Source organism: Triticum urartu, chromosome 6A (assembly GCF_056163025.1).
Source record: "Triticum urartu cultivar PI428250 chromosome 6A, HENAU_Tu73, whole genome shotgun sequence".
Classification (NCBI taxonomy): Eukaryota; Viridiplantae; Streptophyta; class Magnoliopsida; order Poales; family Poaceae; genus Triticum; species Triticum urartu.
In genome coordinates this window covers 65003139-65029545 of record NC_141878.1, presented here as the reverse complement: position 1 = coordinate 65029545, position 26407 = coordinate 65003139, and the positions used below count along the sequence as shown (strand labels likewise).

Here is a 26407-nt window from a genome sequence, read left to right as displayed (position 1 = left end):
GTTGATGACTAATTCAAATCTCCCGATGTAATCTGCAACTGAAGAAGTTTGGGAAATGGTGTCAAACCAACTTATCAACAACTGGTGTCGAGCGTGTTTGAATCTTGTGCAGAGCAATGTTGGAAAAGACTCAAAGAAGCCCTGAAAGCCTTTTCCGAATCGACTGCAGCCAAACTTAAGCCGACCCCCGAGAAATTCATACAGGCCCTAGGTACCCAGAAATTCTCACAAATGCCAAATATTTGAAAATACTGCTCGCTCCAGAACTCCATTTTGGTCCATTAATCCCGTATGCTGTGCCTACTTTCCGTGGAAAAGAAAATGCTACGCCTGAGCACCCACGTTTTTTCACCTTTGTTTGTGATGAGATGCGCTTGATTAACTCTTCGATACCACGGACAACGTGAAGGGCGCTTTTGTTTACTCTTGGCATCATGGACGTACCAGAGGTCGAAGGGCCACGATGGCGATCGCAGCCATCCGGTCCAGAAATCCGCATCCGGCCTCCATCCAGGTCCTCCCATTTGTTATCCACCGTACCCCAGCGTTATCCAACCAGAATTCTCCTCACCTCAGCCATGTCACGCGCCGCCGCCACATGGCTGCTCGCCAGTGGGCACGCCATCCCCGCGACAGATAAGGCGCGCCTTGCCTTGCAGCCCAGCCGGCCGTATCTTCATAACCAAATAGCCCCGCACCAAAACGCACCCCACTAGCATCATCATCACACATTCCCAGCGCAGATCGTCTCAACAACTCAGCAGCTCCGTCCCGATGGCGTCGCTCACCATGATGGCGTCCCTCTCCGCGGCCGTGGCGGTCGACCGGCGCGCGGCAGCCCCGCGCCGCGGCCTCGTGGTGGCCCGGGCCGCCAAGGTCGAGGGCCAGCAGGAGCCGGCGGCCAAGATGGCAGCCGTGGAGCCCGCCACCGACGGCCGCCGTGCCGTGGTGTTTGCTGCCGCCGCTGCGGCCTTGTCGGCCATTGGCGGGGTGGCGTTCGCCGAGTCGGACGTCAAGAAGGGGAGTCCCGAGGCCAAGAAGAAGTACGCCCCCGTCTGCATCACCATGCCCACCGCCAAGATCTGCCACAACTGATCGTGGGGAGGGGGCGATGATGATGCGGGTGGGCGGTAAATATTGTACTACGTACGGTTTTATCTCTTGTTGAAGTTCGAGCTTAGATGCATAAGGCCGCGTTGCGCGCGCTTGGACGCCGCCATGGACGGTCTCTAATGTTGTTGTATTATCCATTGCAAATTCGAGGTGAAACCGCACTTGTTTGATTACTTTCATGCATGCGCCCTTTCGTCTGTCGAGTGATCTTCTCTAATTAAAAATGAACCGAGCACAACGCTGACCTCAGGGGACTGTTGTCTGTCACGCCGTACTGGGTAAGGATGGGTGATGTGACTATGTAAGGAGTGTACGAACGAACAAAATCGCCCGATCTTTGTTCTTCTATAAGAGCAGTGGCGATTCCACCAGGGGGGCTTCAATAGGCTGAAGCCTACCCTTCAAAAATCATATTTCAGCTAAACATGCAATTTGAGAATTATACTGAGGTGTTTAACATGTAAACTGCAATGAATTTGCTCAGTAGACTTAGAAACTTGATGTTTTGAGCCTACCCTTCAATTTTATGCAAGATTCGCCACTGTATAAGAGCATCTACATACAACCGGACCCCATCCCACCCCAAAAGTCTGGACAAGCTGCCCAATCAGTGTCCGGATGCAAAAACGGCATCCAATCGGCCTCTTCACATTCGGTCCAAATCTGAGGCGAATATGGGAGGCCCGAACACGTCCGGACACGCCCGCCATGTTGGACTGGTGGATAGGCTCCACGCAGGAACGCGGAGAAACTGCTGATCCAATGGACGCCTTCTCCCACGTGGCGCCGCTTCGGCATGCCGCACGAGGGAGGAAGCCGGCTATTTAAGACGGACGGCGGCAGCAGAACCCTAGCCCACCACATTTCTTCCCCTTTCTCCACTCCGCCCCAGCACTTCCACTTACATCTGATATATTGCTGCCTCGCAACACATGCAACACCTCATGCACCACATCATCAACAACGAGATGCCAATAGTGTTTATAGAAGACCATTGAGAAACCATCCATCCCAGTAGCTTTTCGATCCCCTATATCGTCATGGGCTCTCTTAACCTCCTTCGGGGTGAATTCTGCCGATAGAAACTCGTTCATTTGTATGGTCACCTTTGGGGATATATGGTTCGGGATGTCACTAGTATCAACACCTACCACAGGGGTAAACAAGGAAGAAAAGTAGTTAGTAATAAGTGTCTTTATGCCTTCTCCTCCTCTACCAGAACTCCATACTCCCTCCTCAACTAATTGTATTCTTTTTCTTTCATTCTGATGCAAAAGCCTAGAAATAGTGTGTGTTACGGTCTCCATTAACCAGCCAATTTGCATGATCTATCTGCTGCCACATAAGGTCCTCCCGTTCTTCAAGCTTTTCTAGCTTAAAGCATAGAGTTTGTTCCCTGCTAACTTGGTTGTCCCACAAAGGCAGACTCCTGACCACCTCTAGTTAAAATTTTATTTTATTTTCTCATCGCCTACCCCCCTGGCTCCAAGTACCAAGAGCCTTTACCACCATCTCCAGAACATCTGGTCCGGCCACACTTTCCCAGGTTCTTCGCCAACCATTGGCCTCAAACCGCAGGAGGCGCCTCCCAACAGTAGACCGCTGCACCCTCAGCCTACCATCTCGCAACAGACCACAGTCGATGATTAGAGTGATGGAGATCCCCATTATTGATCTTATACGCTGGGAAATAGTCACGCCACTCTGGTGTTGCAACAACATGGTCCAGACGTTCACGGATATACCCATCATAATAGTACTTTTTTACTCCTCCAAGTGAAAACATCTCCCTCGGAACCGAGGTCATAACAGAACACAATAGTCTATGGCATCATGAAAATTTTGCATATATCGATCACGAGGTGCACCCCCTTGCTTTTCATGACTAAACAATACTCCATTAAAGTTACCAAGGCAAAACCACGGGAGCTGAATCCGGTTCTGTAGTCTGTGAAGGAGCCTCCAAGTCTCAACCTTTCTCTCCATGTGTGACTCCCAATATATGCCAGTTAAGCGTCATTTGAAACCATCCTCCTCCTTCACAACTGCATCAATGTGCATATGCCCCATCCATCTTACCATAACATTTATGCCCCGTCTCCAGACCAATGTCAAACCATCGCTCTTCCCATCTTTGATTTTCTACTCTCATCTATACGAAGTTGTGGAAGGACAACAGCAGTTGGTGGGCAAATTTCAAGCAAAAGCATTTGATGCAAAAGGGTTGATATTTTCTTCTTCCTCTTCTGTTTTTGCCAGCGGTTTTGAATTTGGTTTTGTGTGTTCTCTTGTTATAGCCCAAACCCGTATATGGCAATTGTATGAGTGAACTTTTAGCAAGGATATCCATTCGGCAAGGGGAAGACGGAGTTTTTTTGCCATTTCCGCTAATCATATATTGAGTGCTTCTTGTCACGACGAATCTCCCTTTTTTTCTATGGCAACTGATCTTTTTTAACGTAGAACAGACACATACGCACATATACTCATCCCTATGAGCATACGCACGCACACCCTATCCTGTGAGCATCTCCGAGAGACTGAGCGGCCACATCATTTTGAGATTGAAGAAATCGTCACAAATGCCTTCGCAGTCGACGGGGACGTCATCTCCTCCCAGTGAACACACATCGTCGGAAGGCATGAAATAAATTATGAAAAATGCAACCACCAATCTCTACTACGTAAAAGAAACGGAGTGTTCCGTTTCCCCTCTTACGTTCCCCGCTCTTCGTCCAACCCTCTCGTACGACATCCCACTCCTCCACCGGTTTTCCCCCGATTTTGTTTCCTCCCTCCACCGATTTTCTCTCCTGGTTGGTTCCATCTGATTCCCGTAATTAATTGTTTCCCTAAAAATAATCCCGTAATTAATTGCTCCTGTGACTCACGTAGTTTCCTGTTATTGTTCCTTCCAAACCTGCCCTATTTGATATACCGGCCAGACCGATCCCCGTACGTCTTTTCTTGTGGAAGATGCTAAGAGAGAGATGGGCGAGAGCAGAGAGGAGAGCAGCCGCGGTGCTGGCCCGTAGAGCCGTGGTTGGTGTGCGAGGCGACCGGCGAAGGGACCCTGCATCCGCGTGGTATGTTGGCCGGCTCGCCGAGCGAGCACTTCGAAACGGCATGACCCTGTAGAGGTTCATGCCGCTGCCAGAACATGTCCTTCTCCACCGCCGCTGCAATAGGTAAGTTACTCACGCCTGTCTGTCCTTCTGTGGGAAAGGTCAATTACCAATAAAACGGAGAACGCTGATATTATCCATTGCTTCCTCTGCTTGCAGGCACCGTTTTCTTGAGCTGCCATAGGCTAGAGCCTCTGCCGGTGGAGAAGGAGGCGACATGGACTGCCTGCTCTGGGTCTACGACTACATCGTCGAGTTCTTCCAATACAAGGACATCCTGCCCGACGGCTCTCAACACGTGAGGTGAGAAATCGAAACATTATGCATTCTGATTCTGTCAATTGATGGCGACCAATCGACCAGGCCGAGATCCGATGTCTACGTTAACCTCCGCCCACGATTGAGAAGCTCGACGACATGCTGCTTGCCAAATCTGAGTCTCTTTGTCCTTGCCAAACTATTGAAGACGCGCAAGGTAATTGTAGGAGAAGAACAAGACGCAGCGTTTTCTGCTATCTGTTTATCCTTTTATTATGCGAGTACACACAATGAAGTTAACAACCTTGCGGCAACTGCATCTCACAGCTCATGCCAACAATCGGGAGAAAAGAAAGGAAAGGAGAGATGCGTGCTAGGAGCAGTACCATCCGGTGATTACGTACGTGCATGCACGGGTCAGGCGTTCATGTGGCTTAATTTGATGTTCGCGCAGGAGATCATGGATGGCTTTTAGAAGACCGTCTTCTCGTACTTTCGAGACAAGAGTCACAAGAATAGTTGCGACGACTTGGCGCCCTCACGTCCGGCAAGACACTGGGGCGAGGAGAGGTGGTGGATGCCCGGGCCATGCATGACAAAGTTAAGTTGATAAAGATGCTATTTTTTCCCCATTTAGTGGTGCTTGGAGAGATATATGCATGAAGATTCTGGGCTCCAACAGAAGCCCCCTTGGCATTACCTTATATAAGTATGCAATTGTATTTTGTGGCCATCAAGCAAGTTTAGTTCTAACAATACAAGGCTCCCATGCATTGAAGTTTATTTCGCCTCATAGTTGGCCTTGTAAGAGTGTGGAGGGAGAGCAACTATCGGCGTGTTCTTTCCGCCTCCTTCTGGACCTCCCCACTGTAGTTCCGGCTCTCGTCGGCTCCTTTTCCTCGCATCTTTCCAGCGTAAATGAATGAATTTCGAGCAAAGAATTCCTAAATTTGAGACCATTCTCTGTTGCATAATTTTATTATTTTCTGACATGCTTTATTAGGTAACAGTGGAGAAGAATTTCTGGAAATGGATGCGAAATCAAGGTGACATGCCAGATTATAGGCCGACAATGAAAATAGCCATGTAAATATTGCAAGAGGTTGCTCCTGATGTGTGGACTTGTAGTGATTTTGTGATGCATATTCAACATATTATATTGTTTTTATTGACGGAAAGGAAATTGATTTAGGCTCTCCTGACATATGGCCTGAGACATTCAACCATATACCAACTATATATCTTTATATTTGAAAAAAATACATGCATTGCATGATACTTAACAAAAGGTAAAGTTTAACCCATTAAATGTTTGGATGTGTTCATTCTTCATTAGTGTTCGTTTCTTGCCAGCAGAATCCTTTGGCAACCGGTTCTCCCATGTCCAACCATGTCCCTTCGCCCCATTTTTTTCCGTCCTCATGCTTTTTTTGTCCCACCACACCCTTTGTTTGTAGCTTTCCTGCATGATAATCAATCATCTTAACTTACTTACCTTCTAAAGCAATTCCCTCTTAATTTACTTATCAAAATTTTACTCCAAACTTCTTATCAAGCTAATTAAAGGAAAATATGAGCATGATTTGATAAACATTTATTTACACACTTGCATTTATATGGACAAGTAAATCACGAGCTAACATACTAGACTATTTATATCCCGTTGCAACGCACGGGCAATGTCCTAGTGCCAATTAAAGGACTTGAATCCTGATGGGTTGGTTCCACCACAGAAAGCTAATCATCTGAGCTACACTCAGTTCGCAATGGCAACCGATCTTTGTACATGTAAATTGCATGTTCTTGCCCAGGCAAATCACACGTGATTTTGATAACAAATCCATTGGCTTAATAAGGGCAACTTCTCCCCCAATTATTACTAGTAGATTATAGGAAACTTCTCCCTCAATTTGTTTGTAGAGAATTGCACATATATGGCAATGGAATTTTTGATCCCATGGCATGCACATACCATACTGTGTAGATCCTGTAGCTTTTCAGGCCATCATATGTGGATCTCTCACCTTTTCAGCCCATTTTGTGTAGATCCCTCAACTTTTCAGGCTTGTTGGTGTGACTTTTTTTAGGAGAAACTTGCTATTGTGACTATGATCAGGTGCTCAGGTTGGGCTTGTCTCTTTGTGGCCCATTAACCTGGCACATCTATAATCACGTTGGCTAGAAAGAAGAGCCCCTAATCGGCAACTTCTACGCCTGTTAGGAGTTTCGACGCCCACTAGCACGCAGCCATGGGTTGACCCATCAACACATGTGTTGCGATTGCTTTCGCCAAGGCGCATTTGGGTTTCAATCAACGGTCGACCAGCCAATGGATGACTAGTTGACTGATCATCCGTTGACTTTTGGAGAGAAAAACACAACAAAAATAAAAAAGCAAAAAACTAGTGAATTTTAAAAGTTTCAAAAAAATTTAAGAAGTTCATGAATTTTAAAAAAATGATTTTGAAAAAAAATCATAGATTTTTAAAAAGAATTATTGGCTTTGGAAAAAGTTCATCAATATTGAAAAAAAAATTGGAAACATTTGTGAATTTCGAAAACAAAAAACATGTGTTCAAGAAAAAAATCGTCAATTTTTAAACATTATGACTTGGAAAAGTTCGTAATTTAAAAAAAAACGAAAAAAAGTTCATAAAGATTTGAAACAAAATTGTAATTTTAAAAAGTTCATGAAAATTGGAAAAAATCATGGATTTAAAAAAAGCTCACCGAAATTTAAAAACTAAAACAAATTTGAAAAACGTTCATGGATTTGTGAAAAGGTTCACGAATTTGATAAAAAAAATAGAAGGAAACTAAAACCAAGAAGAAAAAAAGGAAAAGGAAACGAAATGAAATGAAATGAAAAATAAAGTGAGAAAACCGGCTGGGAAAACCAAGAAGAAAATCCCGCGAAGAAACATAGTACAAATCATTAAAAAAGGATCCTAAAAAGTGATGGGAAAAAGATATATGTGGGCCGACCAATTTACAAATATAGTGCAGTGGAGGGTCTGAGTTGGTTTATGATGGAATAGGAGTACATAGCAAGAAGACGTGTGATTGGGTCGCTGGGAGGGTGGGAGGGGTGGATCTGAACGAAACATATGTGCGGTATTAGGGCATCTTAAATGTTGACCCTTTTTAGGAAACGGTATCCGTCCGCAAATAGTGATACGAGAGCCGGTTATCCAACCATGCAACATACATTTCAAATCGAATTTAAACAAACCGAACGAATTACTTGCAAATCGGATGACTTTCATCTAAACATGAGCACATTCATTATATTTTTCACATATTTCACAAAAAAAGAGATTGGACCTAAATCTAGTCAGAATACACAGCGACGGTCAGCCTCTATCCGCTTCGCATGGTGGACCTGCCAGCCGGCCACAAGGGCGGCCAACTCGTGATTTTGCTTCGTCGAAAGGCTCTCCCACAATGCGCTAGAACTCAAGGTCATGGCAGAGGTGGTGCACGTAGGAGGATGTGAAGTGAGACGTAGTGTGGTGCGGTTTATGCCGGGCGTGGCCTAGTTTAAATAGCGTATGCCGGCCAGGCCAAGCGGCGGAGTGTGTCAATGGGGGCGCCGGAGTTGGTTTCTCGTCTGATGTGCCTGTTTAATGACACAAGGCGGGCGGACCGGCAGCCCGTTTGAATGCACTAGATATCCTTCTCGTCCCGTCTACTCACGTCTTTCCGGCATTGAACAAGCGCCGACATCGGGACGCGGCGCGGGCTGCACCCTTGTCTGACATGCCGCTTTAATGCCGACACCAGTAAGAGTTCGCGTCCGCTCTGGACCGGCATAAATGCGGCCTTGATGCTCTGGAGTGGCATGAATGCACGGCAACCATTTAGCACGGGAGAGGGTATGGGGTGGGTCCAGGGTATCCGTCGCGTGCGTGGCACCGGTCCGGACACCCGCAAAGCTCCCTTGGTTTGCCTCCGATTAGCGGGAAAATAAGGGTCCAAATCGGTCCGCTGGCAATGAGCTAAAGTGATTTATGACAAAATCGGCCTCGAACGCTTCATCAAAATGGATGCAATCAGTTTGAGGGTCAGAGTTGGAGATACCTTATAGCGTCCTAAATTGAAGATGGATGGCAAAATCGTTGGAATCACATCTTACATGAGTAAATATTCAAAAATAAATGATAGAATCTTCTATAATATTGAGTATCCATTAACACGAATAACAACAAAATTAAAGAGGAAACCAACCGACATAAAGATCCGGCAAATATACAAATATGAACAAGCGTCGTGCACCGGAAAGATTCCTCAAAATCTAAATTCACCTCGATGAATGAACAAAGGCCTATCCTGAAGTCGTCCTCGTCTTCCTCGAGGTACATGGTATATTCATTGATCTTCTCCATCATGTGCTTGGGAGGCAGGTGCAGTTTGGCAACCCTGGCGCAACGCTTCTTCCACTCCTTGACTTCATCGTAGGTGTGGAGCTTGCCCGCCCTCCGGTACTCCTCCTCCACATCCTCCTCCATGGCGATGTAGCGCATGGCGTCCGCGTGCGCCGCCTTAACAAACGCCAGCAGTGCATGCAGCCGCTCTACCTTCTGCGCCTCCGTCTCGTCACGCTGCTCGCCGGCGACGGCGGTCGTTTTCGCCGCGTTCGAGCTGGCTCTTCTCCCCATGCTGCCTCCCTCGGTGGATCTCCCCTCTCTCCTTCCCGCGTAGAAGAAAAAAAAGCCTTGTAGACGGATTGTTTGTATACCAAGTTGGTAACCTAGAAACTTGTTTGGTCAGTAACGGGATCGGCCTCGTTGGTCCATATTTGGGGCCAAAGTTATTCTAAGAGCATCTTCAATGACCGCACAAAAATTTCGCACCCAATAAAAGTTATAGCGCGTCACTGTAGCACATTTAGTGCATCTGGACGAACATTGCTTTAGCAGACGCTCAAAAACGCACGATCAAAAAGTACACAGTGCAAATTGTGAAGCGCGCGTAATCTGGAGCCCAAAATATGCTGCACGCGATAGCGTTTTTCAGCGCGTGCCCAAAAACTTTTAGCGCTACAGCATCCGCTGGAGCTGTTCGGCGCCTCAAAAAATAAAATTTTAGTACGCGGAGCTCTTTTTGGACACCTGTTGAAAATGCTCTAAACGCACACGGGACGCACACAGCCAGCCAGGTCCTGGCGGCTTGTCCGTATCCTGGACTCCTGGTCCAACAAGACCTATCTATCTTTATCTTCAATCTTCATTTTATTACTCACCCAATAAAGATAGATAAAGATTGAAGATAAATAAAAAAAATCCAATAGTAGTATATGAAACAGAAAAAAACAATAAAAACATCCAAACCATGATAACTTCCTAATTTCAATAATCTCCTCGTTCCCCTAGTATTTCGCGGGTCTTGGACCTCCGGGGTTCGACCTATCCTCTCCACCACCGATTCCTTTTATGCGGAGGCGCGACCGGCTAGGGTTGGGAGGCTATGGAATCGGGAAGGATGTGAGGGACGGAGCAGGCCTAACAGCGCAGTGACGTGGCACAGGCGGATGCCCGATGCAGGCACGAAAAAAAACGCCTTACTGTCGAATCGTTACTTTTCACTTACGGGTGGTATGGTGGGTAATTTTCTTTAAAGGTGGAGTACGACCAGTCAATGTAATTTGCTAAGTGTGAGAGTATGGATTAGATTAATACTAGTTGTTAGATTAAGTTAGTGGGCCTAATCATGCGATGGTAATGGGTCCATGTACATTTTGTGAGGTGCCTTGGGGGTAATTGTGTGGTGCACTTAAAAAAATTCTTGTTGAATTGTTTAATAGTAGTGGAGATGGTCTGACCATCAACAACCGAGTGTACGCCCATACCAGTGGTAACTGTTGAGTTAGTAATGACTAGTGTTTGCTTTGTCACTAGTATCAGGGCGACTATAGACTATACCTGCGTAGAGATCTCTTGATTTTGGTACTAACTATAATTGATTATATCATCATTTGTGCCAATGCCTTTGATAATATGTTAATTCCTTAAAGATCTAAATAGTTTTATAGATAATGGTAGGTAATACTGAAAATTAGTTACAATTTTCATCTGAGATAATTGTCCGTGTGTCACAACGGGGTATAAAAATTATAGTAGGTAGCCCGTAATTTACTTGTCCATATGAATTTGATTTTGTAAACAAATAAAATTTATTTCATAAGCATTTATTTGTCTTACCGAAAAAAATAATTTCAATTGGTAATTAAATAAAATGTGAGGCAATTAAGGAAATTTTGTAAAAAGACAGCTGGTGAGAAAAACAAGAGATGCGAGAAAAAAATCAAAATGGAGGCAGAGAGAAGGAAATGTACATAATGTTGTACAAATGAAGAGCGGACTGCATAGCCTTACGTTCTTTTTAAGTAGGAGAGACAAAAACAAAAATCCAATAAAATGTGCTACCTCGTTATTAAAAGATGATTTTCTATAAAAGCGTGAAGTCAATTTTAACAAATTCAATATGAAGAATATATGCTTGGAAAATATATGCATTATATAAATTTCATTATTTTATACAAAAAATATTGTCATGTCAGAGAATCCATAAAATCTATCGAATTTTATAAACATTTCATGATTGAATTTCGCAAATGTAATTATGTATTCTTTAAAAAATCTATCTAACCTATGGGAATCTAATAGGAGACATATAAACTAAAGTGTGCCAAGTGCAAATAAAGTATTTATGTTTGCATTAGAATTTTCTTTCTCATATTATTTTACTACTTGGTTTTGGAAAAACACAATTAAGTTCTAGATACTTGTTTAAAAAAATGATAAATGCACCCTGAGCAATGTACATGTCTTAATTAATCTACTAACTTAATCATTGTAGATTTCTAGAAATAGTAATATATATGGTTTCAATGTTTGTGAATGGCCTTATTATATTTTTGTCATCCATTATTTTGTTGAAAGAATTCATGTAGTGTATAACATTCGTGGTCCCTTTTCTATATGCTCCGTTTCTCGCTTAATACTGGCCCTGGCAAAAGCGTTGTGACGGGATAGACTAATGCAGAATTTCTCTTGGTTTTAGTGGCCTTACCCATATCATTGTAAAAAACGGATTTGCTATTCCCTCATTGATCGACTTAGTTTCTGTTAAGTCTTGGTCAACCAAGCTTAGTAGCCATTCTTGCCTCCGATTTTGAATTTTCTTTTTGTTATGTACCTTTTATTTGTAGTCCATGTGTAGGTTGGAGGCAAACAGAGCATCATTCAAATCAGTCACTAAATAAGGGTGTGGTGGAACGAATGTTTCCTTGCTGAGTCCCTTCTCTTATTTCATCTTTTAGTTCCCTTTTCTTATTATTTGTACTAAGGTGAGGCGCCTTATGCAACACAACGACGAAGAAGCCACAAACATAGTCAAAGGGCAGTGAATTGAAAGATGAATGTTGTAGGGACGTAGAAGGTGATCGATGACAACTTGGATGAAAAGGTCTGCTAGAGGGGTGAATGGTGTTTGTTGAAAATAGACAGGAAGATGCTTGTGTCTGTTGTCTCGTGAAATATCACACACAATATGCACATTCATGGTAAAAAAAAAAGAAACTTGAGCAGAAGTGTATTTACATTCATTTGTTGGCCCGTGGCAGCGCACGGGCACTCTACTAGTTCTATTTGTTTTCAACTGCATGACAAAGATCCCATGACGCACATGCATGAGTTTTCGCTCACGCTTTCAATGAGGATCGGATTTTGTGGTTGTTCAACCATTGGCTAAAAATTCAACAGCTCACCCAACGATCGAGGCTTAGTTTGTGGTCGCTGAACTATATATAATGTGTTGAATTTATTTTATAAATTAGCTAAGGAAAATCGTCACAAAAGTAGGAGAATTTGATGATCAGGCGCATACTCTACATCTTCTCAATCAAATCAAGTGTGTAGATGTACGTGTGTATCGAACTTGCAAATCACTGCTGCAACGGCTTTACATCTGATTATCTGAAACAAATGGGTTATCTGGTTACTCTTTGTTTGTGGAAACTGCAGGCTTACCTGATTATTTAAAAAGTTGGCTGCCTAGTCTTGTGTTCTTGCTTCTCTGCCTCTAGCCCCTATTGCTACGTTGTAATGTACCGCAATCTGGGCTTTTGGCCCCTGTTAATCATAAAAAGTTCAGGTGGGGAAATCTCCCCCAGTGAAAATTGAAAGAAAAATTGCGGGTAGGTCCAAACCATTTCAGATGCTTGGTTGAAAAGTTGCCAGTTATCATCATCAATTTTAGATGAAAGCTTTCAACAGAAATTGCATGGGTCTTGGAAATCTTCTGCCTCACAAGTTTCCTGAAGCAGCAAAACGCACAAGCACGGCTGCTTGTTTCTTTTTTCTCACCGTTCTTTGCCGAATTTTGCTGGCACGGACATGAAATTAATTTGACCATAGCAATAGGGGTGGTAATTATTTACATACCGAGTGGAACTCCACTTTTCAAGAAGCATCAAACTATTTGGCATCAAGACCAAGATGAAACTGAATAAACATGTCTAAAGAAAAAAATCTAAGGTGACAGTCAAGCATACTAGGTCGTCCCTTCAAGCAGCAAGCAGCAACGTGTTTGTTTCTTCAGACGGAAAAATAGCTACAAGCAGCAACATTGTTGCAGGCGGACACCTCGCAGGCAAAAACGAACTAGACGTGAAGGTGTTATATCATCTCAGGCGCCTTGACTCATAGGGGGCACGTTGGTTTGTGCAGGAGCCCATGGCTAGCCAGGCAATTCGGCATCAAGAACATGTTGGGCAGCATGAGTTGAACTCGAATGGAATCCCAGTTTGAGCAGCGTTTAACTGGAGAAACGCTGGTCAAATCGAGTCTTGTGTAAGCGAGTACGTTGTAGAACTCGCTTAGCACTTGATGCGGCAAAAGCGCCGACTTAGTTACCTGTTGCCTCCCAACCCTAATGAGCGAACATTCATCCAATGATGTGAAAATGAGATGCATTGCCAGCACGGTAAAAAGATATGAGATTGGCATCTGCTTCGGTTTAGTTCTAATCTATAGATCACCCAAACCAGAAAGAGAAAAACTTTTACACGAGTTGTTAGCTTTTTCGGAATTAGTACTTCACCGTTTGCAGTATATATAGAGCTCCATCCATGTGGGGGACCATTACATGTTATCTTTGGGATATGTGCCATTAAATGTTACATATCCTGTGTCTCGAACTTTAGTAGACATGTAGTTGAAAAACCCACATGTTGTGTTTCTAATAGGGTCTGACCAGCAACAACAGAGTGTACGCCCATGCCACTGGTAATTGTTGAGTTACTAGTGACGAATGTTTGCTTTATCATTACTACCGGGGTGACTATAGACTATAGTTGCATAGAGATATCTTGATTTTGGTAACTATAATTGATAATTATCGTCCGTACCAATACCTTTGATAATATGTTAATTCCTTAAAGATTTAGATAGTTTTATAGGTAATGGTAGGTAAAATTGAAAATTAGTTACAATTTTCGTCTGAGATAATTGTCCATGTGTCAGAGCGGTGTATAAAAATTATAGTAGGCAGCCCGTAATTTACTAGTCCATATTAATTTGACTGTGTAAAGAAATAAGATTTATTTCATAAGCACTTATTTGGTAAGCATTTATTTGTCTTATGAAAAAATATAACTTCACTTGGTAATTAAATAAGAGGTGGGGTAATTAAGAAAAAAAATAGAAAAGCCAGTGAGAAATACAAGAGATGGGAGAAAAAATCAAAATGGAGGTAGAGAGAAGGAAATGTACGTAATGTTGGACAACTAAAGAGCGGATCATAGAGCCTTACGTTCTTTTTAAGTAGGAGAGATAACAAAGAAAATACAATAAAATGTGCTACCTTGTTATTAAATAGATGATTTTTGATAAAAATATGAAGTCAATTTCAACAATTTAGTATGAAGAATATATGCTTGGAAAATATATGCATTATATAAATTTCATTATTTTCTACAGAAAATATTGTCATGTTGGAGAATCCATAAACTCTATCCATTTTTATAAACATTATATGACTGAATTTTACAATCATAATTATGTATTAAGAAATCTATCCAAACTATGGGAATCTAATAGGAGACATATAAACTGAAGTGTGGCAAGTGCAATAAAGTATTTTATGTTTGCATTCGAGTGTTCTTTCTCATATTATTTTATTTGGTTTTGGAAAAACACAATTAAGTCCTAGATATTTATTTTTTGTAAAAAATGATAAATGCACCCTGAGCAATGTACATGTGTTAATCAATGTACCAACTTAATCATTCTGGATTTCTAGAAAAAGTAATATATATTGTTCAATGTTTGTGAATGGCCTTATTATATTTTTGTCTCTGAAAATAATATACACGCTCATGTCCATTATTTTGTTGAGAGAATTCATGTAGTGTATGACATTTGTGGTCCCTTCTCTATATGCTTCGTTTCACGCTTAGTACTGGCCCTCACAAAAGCGTTGTGACGGAGTAGACTGATGCAGAAGTTCTCTTGGTTGTGGTGGCCTGACCCACATCATTGTAAAAAAGGATTTGCTATTCCCTCATTGATCGACTTAGTTTCTGTTAAGTTTTGGTCAACCAAGCTTAGTAGCCATTCTTTCCTCTGTTTTTTCGTTATGTATATCTTCTATTTATTTTATTTGTTTTCAACCGCACAAGACAAAGATCCCACGGTGCACATGCATGAGTTTTCGCTCACGCTTTTAATGAGGATCAGACTTGTGGTTGTTCAACCATGGGATAAAAATTCAACAGCTCACCGAGCTTTGCTAGAGCTACGGACAAGACTTACGGACCAAGAGTTACAGGCTGATATGCCATATATTAATAGGAAACAGTGTTGGCTGTTTTTTTCGGTTCACCATGCCCGCTCCCGCTCCACCCCCAGGCCACGCGCCGGCGCCGGTGCTGGCGCTCGCCCCGGCCGCCCTCGCTGACCTGGCGGCCTCCTGGTTCATGCCGCTGCCGCCTCCGCCGCATGGCCGACCGGCTGCTGCCGCCCCTGCGAAGCTCCCCTCCCCGATGCGGCCGTCGGATGCCCACCTGCCAGATCTAGATTCCCCGACGCCCGGCGGCTCCGACGCGCGCGCATCCTCCGGATCCGAGTTCGTCCCCGAGTCGCCGTTGGGTCCTGGCCCGGACTCAGTCGCTCCTCCAGCTGCGTCATCCCTGGCACGCATTGATGGGAGGTTGGTGGCTCGCCATTACTGCTCCACGTCGATGGAGCGCTCCATCTCGCCTCCTGCTGCGACTTCAAGGCCAACGCCAGGCGCGTCTTCAAGGCCGGCGACAGGCGCGGGGCGCGAGGCGGACAAGGCGGACATGACCGACGGCTGGCTCCTTGTCAAATCGCGGCGAGGCCCGCGCCGCCCGGCTTTGGAGCCTCGGGCATCCATGCCTCCTCCCCTCCCGCTGTGGCTTAAAGGCCGATGTTGTCGCTGCCTCGCTCCTGGGCATAAAGCGCTGTTGTGCCGAGAGCCCATCCGCTGCGCTCGCTGCCTCGAGAACGGTCACCGCGCCCGTGGCTGCAAGAACCGGTGGCAGCCTCTCAGCTCTCTGCCTTGCCTCTCGTTCATCCCGCCACCACCTCTCCCTCGCTCGTCGCCTGCTGCTCCTCAGGCTCAGGAGCCTAAGTTCGGCGCTGGTCGGGGCTGGCCTCTCCCCAAACCTGCGCCGGCACCGCTGCTGCTCCCCCAACCACCAGCACCCCCTCTGCTGCTCGACACCACCACCACCATGCCGCATCTGGGTGATGCTTCTCTCAGGCCTGAGGAGGACTTCGTGGTCGTCCCTGCCATGCCGGAGATGCAGGCTGAAGCTGCCCTGCTCTCCACCAACGCCGCCGTTGCTTGGTTCGAAGGAGCTCGGGAGGATGTCCCCTGCAACACGGTGGCTGCTGCATTCGCCGCCACCTTCGGCTTCAGGCAGGAGGATGTGAGTGTCGTCCGACACTACCCCGAGCAGTACCTGGTGCGGTTCTTGTACCAGCACAACTGCGCCGACGCCGTCGACCGCGGCGACTTCCTCGTCGGCAACTCCAGGCTCTTTGTCTGCGGGTGGCGGCTCGAGGCGCACGCGGACAATGAGGACATGTTGTACCATGTCCGCCTCTGCCTTGAAGGGATCCCGGTGCACGGCTGGAACAACTACATCGCCTCGTTCGTCATCGGTCGTGGCTGCTCGCTGGACTACATCGAGCAAAGGTCGGTGCGTAGGGACGACACGCGCGACCTCTCGCTCTGGGCATGAATGTCTGACCCAATCCGCATCCCCAAGGTGAAGTGGCTCACCTTACCGGCTCGGGGCCATCGGCGTCGCGGTCGTCGTGGCCTCCGGCACTGCGTGCTGGTGCACCTTGATCTGCTGGAAGACCACACCAAGGCCAAGGATGACGACGACAACCCGCCTCCTGCGGAAATCCAGGAGTACACTTGGTACCGGCGCTGTGTGGATGGCACGGTGGGACGCGGTGAGCGCCATGCCGCCCAGGGCAGAGATGAGAGGAGGCCACCTCACCGGGACGACGAAGACGACCGTGACGGCCTGCGGGGCCGTGGTGCTCCACGTCCACGCGAGGGATGGGGCACCCGTATCCGGCGCTCCCTCTCCAGGGGAGCCACTGATCGCCAGCGGACGGAGGGGCAAGACCACAGCCGCGACCGTTCTGGTGGGCGGCGTCAGAGCGACGCCCCTGCGATGGCCGACCTCGCGCCTGCTCCTGCTAGCGTCGCGCCCGCCACGGTCCTTCTGGTCTCCGGGTCCACCAGCGCTGAGGAGACCCGTGCCCTGGAGTTGCTGCCGGTGCGTGGGCGTAGCCCGACACGCCAAGTCTCGCCACGGGCTGTGCGCCGGCGCGCCCAGGAGGCTCTCACGCCGCCAGCCTCGCCCCCTCTATCCCCCACGTCGGTGCTGCCACGTCAACTCCTCTCCAAGCGATACGATTCCAGGGCGTCGGCCATCTCTCTAGCGGCTCAAAACCCGGCGGTGACACACCTCTGCTCGCCCATGGTGCTTCTTCCGCCTCTGTCGCCGGCCAGGCTGCCGGGCTTTGAGTCGTCGCCCACTCCTCCCCTGGTCTCCAGCGGCCCGGTGCGACGCACCCCCTCTCCGGTGCAAAGGCGCAGAGCGGCTGCGGACATCCAGCTGGCCAGTGTTGGCCTGGCTGTGCTCTTCGACGAGAGGCCGGAGCCGATTCTGCCATCCCCGGCGTCCACGCCGCCGCGTCTACCTGCTGCTCGTCGCAAGACGCTTGCGGGTGTTACCATCTCCAGGTCCGCTGCGGGTCTCTCCCTGCACAGGACATGTGTGAAGAACAAAGCCCCTGGGCGTGCCAAGGAGGCGCCTGCTACCAAGGCGGCTGAGCTGCTGGTTTGCCGCAGCCTGGGAATAGTCAAGAATGGTGAAGATGTTACAGCGGCGGCCTTAGATGCTTTTGCATAGAAGTTCAAAGACACACTGCCCCCGGAGGTGATCAACTCCATGCGTGAGCTTTTCAAGCTTGATGATGTGCAGGCTGCTGGAGTGGAGGATGCGCTTATCCAGCACGGCGGGGCTGGCGCCATCGACCTGGATGGACCTGAGGATGCGGCTGGAGCCTTGTTGGCTGCAATCTGATTGATGGTCGTTGTTCTTTGGGTTTAGTAGTTCCCAATGTTAGATCAACTTCATGTGTCTGTAGTGTGGTGCGTGCACAAGGTGCAGTGTCATGTTTTCTTCTGGTGTCTTTGTAGCTCCAGGAGCTTTGCTAAGCTCAGAGTTGGGTTCTGTCAGCCCAGCTTGCTGCTGCTTTTGCATGTATGTGTGGCTGATGGATGTTCATCATGCCTCTATGTGTACTCCCTATTATCATGTTAGAGCAAGCTATCAATGTTTTATGTTGGAACGTCCGAGGCCTCAATTGTCCGGATCGACGGTCCATTGTCAACGCCACCATCACCTTCTCCTCCTGTCATATTGCATGCCTTCAGGAGACGAAACTTGTCAATGTCGACGTGTTCACGGCCTCCTTCCTTGGGGGAAACAGACTGCGCAACTTTGCGCAGAGGCCAGCCGAAGGCACAAGGGGGGGAATGCTTCTGCTTTGGGATGACCAGTTGGTGGACCTAGTTGACATCAACTACACCGCCTTCTGTTTATCCACGATGGTCCGAGTCCGAAACTCCGACGTGCAATACAAGATCACCACCGTTTACGGCCCCACCGACTCTTCTCGCAAAGACGATTTCTTCGCGGAGCTCATCGACCAAAAACCACCTGCCGGAGTCCTATGGCTTGTGGCAGGAGATTTCAATCAAATATATCACGCGCGCGACAAGAGTAATAGAAACATTAATCGGAGTCGCATCAACCGGTTTCGAACGGCTCTCCAGAGTTGCGAGTTGAAAGAAATTCATCTACAAAATAGGAGGTTCACCTGGAGCAACGAGAGGGCAAACCCGACCTTGTGCAAACTTGATTCGTTCTTCTGCAACGCTGAATGGGACGCCGCCTTTGGCACCCACGTGCTCCACGCCCTATCTTCCTCCCTTTCCGACCACTGCCCTCTCCTTCTCGCAGATGACAAAGGCCCAATGAGACCCAAGACCTTCAAGTTCGAAAACTTCTGGGTCTCCATGCCGGGTTTCATGGAAGTTGTTAGCAAGGCTTGGGATGAGCAGCCTCCGCACTCTGAGCCGTATCAGATCTTGTTCCACAAACTCAGAAAGGTTGGACAGCGCCTTTCTGAGTGGAGTAGGGGGCTCTTCTCAAAGGCAAAAATTCAGCTGCATGCGGCCCTTTTGGTGATCCTGCACCTTGACATTGCGCAAGAAAACAGACATCTTTCCCCCGACGAGGTTGATCTAAGGGCTAGGCTTAAGAGGAGGGTAATAAGCCTGGCCGTGCTTGTGAGGGCTCGGAAAAAGCAATGCGCGAGAATTGCTAACCTCAAGGAAGGAGATGCAAATACCAAATTCTTCCATCGCCAGGTCAATGCAAGGAGGAGAAAGAATCATATCCTCAGGCTAAAGCATGGCCAGGGTTGGGTCACTGACCATGATGCTAAGGAGAAGATAATTCATGACCACTTTTCTACGGTCATGAGGAGAGGGTCTTTGTCAACAAAAGACTTCAACTGGGACGAGCTCAACCTGGAGTCTCACGAGTTGGAGCTGCGCGAGCTTGGATCCCCATCACCGAGGAGGAGGTGCTTGGGGCATTAAACGACATGCCCAATGATAAGGCGCCAGGCCCGGACGGCTTCACGGGCATTTTCTTCAAGAAGTGTTGGGGCATAATCAAGCATGATGTGATGAGGGTGATTCTCCAGTTTGACTCCTTACACACGTCCGATCTACACTGGCTCAACTCTGCCAACGTCGTGCTTCTGCCCAAGAAGGAGGGAGCTGAGGGTATTGGCGATTATAGACCCATTAGCCTTATCCATGCTATCGCCAAAATCCTCGCGAAGGTGCTATCCCTCCGCCTTGCTCCGCACATGAACAAACTTGTCTCCAACGCTCAAAGCGCCTTCATCAAGACGAGAAGCATACACGATAACTTCATGTGCGTGCGCAACTTTGCCCGCTGGCTCCATAAGTGCAAGACTCCGTCGCTCCTGTTCAAGCTTGACATCCGAAAGGCATTTGATTCGGTCAGATGGGAGTATGTGCTGGACCTCCTCCGACGCCGTGGGTTCCCATGCAAATTTCGTAACTGGATTGCGGCGCTTCTTTGCACCTCTTCCTCGAGGATCATCCTAAATGGTGTGCCCGGCCCGCCAATCATTCACGGTCAGGGCCTTCGCCAGGGGGACCCAATTTCACCGTTGCTATTCGTCATCGCCATTGATCCGCTACAACGGCTCCTTGACTTGGCTACCCGCAAGAAATTGCTCCACTGGATCCGTGGAAGAGGTGTCATGGTGCGTACCTCGCTTTATGCGGATGATGCCGCGGTGTTCATGGCCCCTATAAAAAAAGACATTGACAACTTCTCGGCAATTTTACGTGGTTTTGGGCAGGTCACCGGGCTATGCACCAACTTTCACAAGAGCTCCGTTGTGCCTATCCGGTGCAATAACCTTAACTTAGGACACATTCTGCAAAGCATGCCGGCCATTGTGGCTTCCTTCCCTCTACGGTACTTAGGCCTCCCGCTATCCGTCTGGCAGCTGAAAAAGGCGGATTTCCAATTTCTTGAAGACAAGGTGGCGAGCAAATTGGTTACGTATGAGGGGCAGAACATTACTACCATTGGGCGCACGACATTAGTAAAATCGGTCATCTCCTCACTTGCGGTCTACTTCATCACCTCCTTGATTGTCCCTCCGTCCATCTTGCAAAATGTGAACAAGCTGGAGCGTGCTTTCCTGTGGTCCGGGTCGGATAAGACCACGGGAGCAAAGTGCAAGGTTAATTGGAATATTGTCTGCCGCCCATCGGAGTACGGTGGCCTTGGAGTCCTTAACACCGCCAAGTTTGCTCGCGCCTTGCGACTGAGATGGCCTTGGTTCGAATGGACGGAGCCAAATAAGATGTGGGTCGGTTTGGGCAACCCTTGTGACGAGGCGGACATGTCGTTCTTCTATGCCTCAACCACCATTTCTGTGGGGAATGGGGCCAAAACGCCCTTCTGGGAATCCCCTTGGCTACAGGGAGCCAAACCAAAAGATGTTGCTCCCCTAATTTTCAAGGCCTCCATGAGGAAAAATTGGAAGGTGCGCGAGGCCCTCAAAAACAATGATTGGATTCTCAAGATCAACCCCTCCATGACCGTCTCCATCGAGCACATCCGGCAATTATTCACCCTTTGGATGCTCTTGCACAACTTCCATCTTGATGAGCTTTCCGAGGATTCCATTATATGAAAGCACACGGCCGATGGGTGCTACACCGCCGCCTCCGCATATCAAGCGCAATTCCTCGGGCTAGTTCTCTCCCCCATGGAGCACATGATTTGGAAGGCTTGGGCGCCTCCAAAGGCAAAGTTCTTCGCTTGGCTGGCAACCCAAGATAGAATCTGGACGGCGGATAGGCTCGCCAAGCGGGGTTGGCCGAACTGTGGTCTTTGCCTTGCCCTCTTTGCAAAAGGGAGCAAGAGAGCGGTCCTCGTCTTTTTTTCAAGTGTCGTTACACCATCCGCCTTTGGAAGATGGCCATTGAGAAATTTTAGCTTACGCATTTGGACACCTCTTCATGGCATTTGGAGGCTTCAGTCAAGAGTTGGTGGGAAAATTTGACCGGCACAGGAGTACCCGACAGAAAGGCGATGGCCTCGATGACTATGCTCGTGTCGTGGACCATCTGGAACGAAAGGAATGCATGGGTCTTCCGGCATAAGTGTGCTCCACCGCCTATTTTACTAGCTTCCATTGCCAATGAGGCAAAGCTTTGGGTCACCGCCGGGGCAAAGAAATCAGGGGCCATTATTTTGCGCGAGTAATCACTCATGCCGTGTAAGGGTGCCTATTGTAACAAAACCTCTTCTCTACTTAATTAATATATGAGGCAAATCTTTTGCCTCGGTTTCAAAAAAAAATGGAAACAGTGGACCCGTAATTAAAAACCAGGTAGGAATGGATTGGCGAGGTGATGGACAAGTCAGTCCGTAAGGAGTATTCCGTGCGTTTCAGCCCGTAGGTGTAGAATTTTCGTTACTGGAACGACTCACGTGCTCAGTACAAGCCTGGCCGCTGCCATATGCGCATGCAACAGCCAGCCTGCACCAACGCGAATCCCTTGAATAATAGCCGTAGGATTTTTCTATCCGACGGTACATATTACACCACAATGATTGAGGGCCCGAGCAAACCAACTTGAGCCATTCGATCAAAACTATCCAACAGTTTATATTGTGAGTTACTCGTATGTTATATCTATATATCACTATATAGTGTACGAGTTTTGAATGGATTAGAACAGCAATCCTGATCGTTGGTGCTCTCAATCTAACGGTTGGGAGCAGTGGGGTTCGCATGAACAGTGGCTGCTCCAAACCCATTTCTAATATTTCTAAAATTTGATGTGTGACCCACCATCTGACCATGCTCTGGATCTTTCCACTATGGGCTGGACTACACACTTGTTGCTCTAAATTATTTTATTCGTACTACCTGGGTACATGCATGCAACGGCTACATGCATGCATCGACCGCTTCACCAGAGACTAGCATGCGAGCCTAGCATTGCAATGTTGTATGCATGGTGAACTTTTTGATTTTCTTATTATTTGAAACAAGTAGTAAGGTATCTAGGATAATTAGAATGAGAAAAAAAATGTGCAAATAACCTATGAAATAGTACGTTTTGACTTTTTTATTTTCTTAGCTGACATGAGATTGAGAGGGTGAAAATTTATAATTAATCACACTTCTTTTCACATCATTTTTCTAAAAAAAAGTTCAGTACGAGTCCAATAAACAGAAGGATTTCCTACACAATTTTTATATATATAAAAGGCCAAGATTATATCTAATGTTTCATACAAAGAAAATCATTGTACTATGTTTATTGGGGGAATAGTTGTTATCTGGCCTTGCGAACCCCAAAAATGATTCCACAAATGCCTATTGGATATCTCAATTTGAAGCTTCTATGAACCAATGTGTGCTTTAGTTTTTTTACACTAATTTAGTACCATGCTTATACGTAATCAGCTGACGTGCAAAGCACGTACAAATTACTAGTAGTAGTAGTAGTATAGATATACATATAGGTATCCTCCCAATGAAATCAAATGTGTAGATGTACGTGTGTATCAAACAAATGGATTATCTGGTTATATCTTCCGAATCAAATCACTGCTGCAGCAGCTTTACATCTGATTATCTGAAACAAATGGGCTATCAGGTTACTCTTTGTTTTCGGAAACTGCACGCTTACGCGATTATCTGAAACGTTGGCGGCCAAGTCTTGTGTTCTTGCCTACCTGCCCCTACCACCCACTTGCTAGGTCCCCTGTTAATTGTTGGAAATAATGCACCGGTTCAGAGAATTCCAAGTCTGATGCTTTGGGCATATTCTGTCACGTAACAAATTAAAACTTTATGCACGCACGTTGCTGGCCGTTCGGCAAGCTGCAACTCCTTCCCGAGTCCTCTGCTAGGCCGTGAGCATTATCTTGTTGTTCCTCCCGATTCTCCTGGTTCCAACGAGTGCACCGCGCTTCGCTCGGCAAGACGTTTCATTGAAACGTTGCTCGTTGGACTTCTTCCTTTACAATCTGTATAAAGGGCGGAGAGCATCGGGAGAAAAACACAACACATCTCCATCTTCTTCCTCACATACCACAAGTGTTGAGCCGCCGTCTGAACGAAGCCGGCCGTGCTGTCCGTCGTGCAACCGCAGCCCGGCGAGCGGTCTCCGTGACTCCGGCCGCATCCTTCGACCCTGCACGGGGGCGGTCTAGAGTTTTCTGGGCAGCGTCCGCGCGACCGCTCCTTTGCCGTCCTCGACGACATCATCTCCGATGACGGCTGCTTCGTCGACGTACTCGACAACATCGTCTCCGGTGACCGCTGCTTCCTCAACGTCCTCGTCGATATCGTATCTGCGACCGCTGCTTCCTCTACGAGATCGTCTCCGACAAACTCCATCCACGAGCACCAGTGCACCGACTTCTAGACTGTAAGTTGCATCTGCTCATTTCTAGTACAAGATAAATCTCCATGCTCTAGCCGTTCTCCATTAGGTTTATCTAGTGCTTTAGACTGTTTTCTGCTCCTGCTGCTAGTGGTTTCAGCCATGTCCTCTGTGTCGATAGATTCAGTATCTCTGTTTTAATCTGCCTGTACTACTACTCGGCCGACACTAGTATGGTAGATAGTCCTAGCTCGTTACGTGATGTTTTCTTTTGCATGCTAATTATACATGGTTGGGTGCTATCAATCTGCTCATTTCTGAATCTATGCTGCATGCTTCTGAAGAAAACCATTTGGCTGTTTAACCTGCTCCTGTACGTACTAGTTAAAGGAATTAAATTGATGACAAATTATGTATTGTTTCTAACATTAATATGGGCTTTCGTCCCCTGTTAATGATTAAAAATTCAGGTGAGGAAAAATTCCCCCCTGGTGAAATTTCAAAGAAAAATTGCCGGGAGATCCAAACCATTTCAGATCCTTGATTTGTAAGTGGTCAATTATCAGCATCAATTTCGAATGCAAGCTTTAAGTTTCTTGAAGTAGCAAAACGTTGTTAATCAAGTTTTGCCACGCACACAAACACAGCTTACATGCCTATGAAATTAGTTTCACCATAGAAAAAGGCTGGCCATACTTTCTTTACTACCCAAGTGGAGCTCCACTTCTCAATAAGGATCAAACTATTTGTTTCAGGCAAGCATTCGTGCAAAACTTTCAGAGATGCAAAACCATCTTCCCAGCTTTAAGCCCGAGAAGAAACTGATTAAACATGTTGGAAACAAGAATCCACAGCGACAGTCGTCCATTCAAGCAGCAAGATAACTATTTATTCAGGCAGCACCATTGTTACAGGATGACACTGTCAGAACACACACAGCTAGCTACAGAACTCATCAGACAGGGAACAGGAAAGAAACACAAGAACTAATGCACGAGGAGCCTAGGACGAGGTGAACTTGGTGACGGCCTTGGTGCCCTCGGAGACGGCGTGCTTGGCGAGCTCGCCAGGGAGGACGAGGCGGACGGAGGTCTGGATCTCGCGGGACGTGATGGTGGGCTTCTTGTTGTAGCGCGCGAGCTTGGCGGACTCACCGGCGAGCTTCTCAAAGATGTCGTTGATGAAGGAGTTCATGATGGACATGGCCTTGGAGGAGATGCCGATGTCGGGGTGCACCTGCTTGAGCACCTTGAAGATGTAGATCTTGTACGTCTCCACGCTTTTCTTGGCCTTCTTCTTCCCCTTCTTGTCGCCGCCCTCCTTGGACGCCGGCACCTTCTTCTCCGCCTTGGGCTTCTTGCCCGCGGGGGTCTTCTCCACTGGCTTCTTCTCAGCAGCCTTGGGGGCCATGGATGCTGCTGCTTGTTCTTCGAAGGTGAGAAAAGTTTGGCTGGGCTGGAGATGTAGACAGAGGCGATGGATTGGAACGGGGATGAGCTGGAGTCTTTATAGGTAGGAGGAGACAGGTGGGCGCTGATTGGTGGAGCCGTGGGCGCCCCGGATCGATGACGTGCAGGGATATCAGCCGTTTGCCGCTATTTCTGATGGACGGACCAGATGCTCATTGACGCGGATCGGTCATGTGGCGAAAACGTGCGTGTAGCAATTGGAGGAGGACCCAGCCGACGTCTCTGTGGCGGGAACTTTGAAAGTTTGGGGGTTACCCCACTGGGGTCCCAGCCGCCAGTGATAGATAATTTATTTTTGAACTCGCCAGTGATAGCTGAAATTCACTTTATCGTAGTATTGGACCATAGTCAAGCTGTGTGAGCATTCATCGAGTGATGCTGTATTTGTAGATCCGTTATATGGAACCATTGGATGAGAGTGAGATAGAAAGAACATCCGTATTATCTCTGAAATACTCCCTCTGTCCCAAAATACAAAAACGTTTTTTGACACTTACTAGTGTCAAAAACGTTCTTATATTATGGGACGGAAGGAGTACATGTTATATGGAACCATCAGTTTGAAATTCAAACTTCTAAGAGTGTTGACCTATTTAGGTGTTAAGTGAAAAAGACCGGTAAAAGCCCAATCAAACACCCTCGATAAACCAAGGGGTTAGGGCTTATAGACGACACACAATGATCTCACGATAGATCACCTGTACTTTGTAGTTCACCACAAATCAATACGAACACAAGTAGAACGAAGGGTATTATATTTAAGGAGAGCCCGAACCTGGATAAAAACTCGTTCTCTGTTATCATCGTGTTAAGGCTACTAGCTCGGGACCCCCTACCCAAGATTTATCGAATTTCACTTCA

General features: G+C 47.0%; 3 protein-coding genes and 1 pseudogene across 3 annotated transcripts; 3 read left to right on the top strand and 1 right to left on the bottom strand.

The window, feature by feature from the left end:
• Positions 1-682: 682 nt before the first annotated feature.
• LOC125514393 (photosystem II 5 kDa protein, chloroplastic-like) lies at positions 683-1286 on the top strand. The gene has a single exon (XM_048679705.2). It carries the CDS (start codon positions 775-777, stop codon positions 1093-1095), a length of 321 nt encoding a protein of 106 aa, XP_048535662.1. The 5' UTR covers positions 683-774; the 3' UTR covers positions 1096-1286.
• A 14968-nt stretch (positions 1287-16254) lies between these two features.
• On the top strand, positions 16255-17958 carry LOC147963944 (uncharacterized; annotated as a pseudogene).
• Positions 17959-18659: 701 nt separating this feature from the next.
• On the top strand, positions 18660-19718 carry LOC147963943 (uncharacterized). The gene has a single exon (XM_087529765.1). It carries the CDS (start codon positions 18660-18662, stop codon positions 19716-19718), a length of 1059 nt encoding a protein of 352 aa, XP_087385891.1.
• Positions 19719-24944: 5226 nt separating this feature from the next.
• Positions 24945-25573, bottom strand: LOC125513451 (histone H2B.4). The gene has a single exon (XM_048678569.2). It carries the CDS (start codon positions 25485-25487, stop codon positions 25080-25082), a length of 408 nt encoding a protein of 135 aa, XP_048534526.1. The 5' UTR covers positions 25488-25573; the 3' UTR covers positions 24945-25079.
• Positions 25574-26407: the final 834 nt, after the last annotated feature.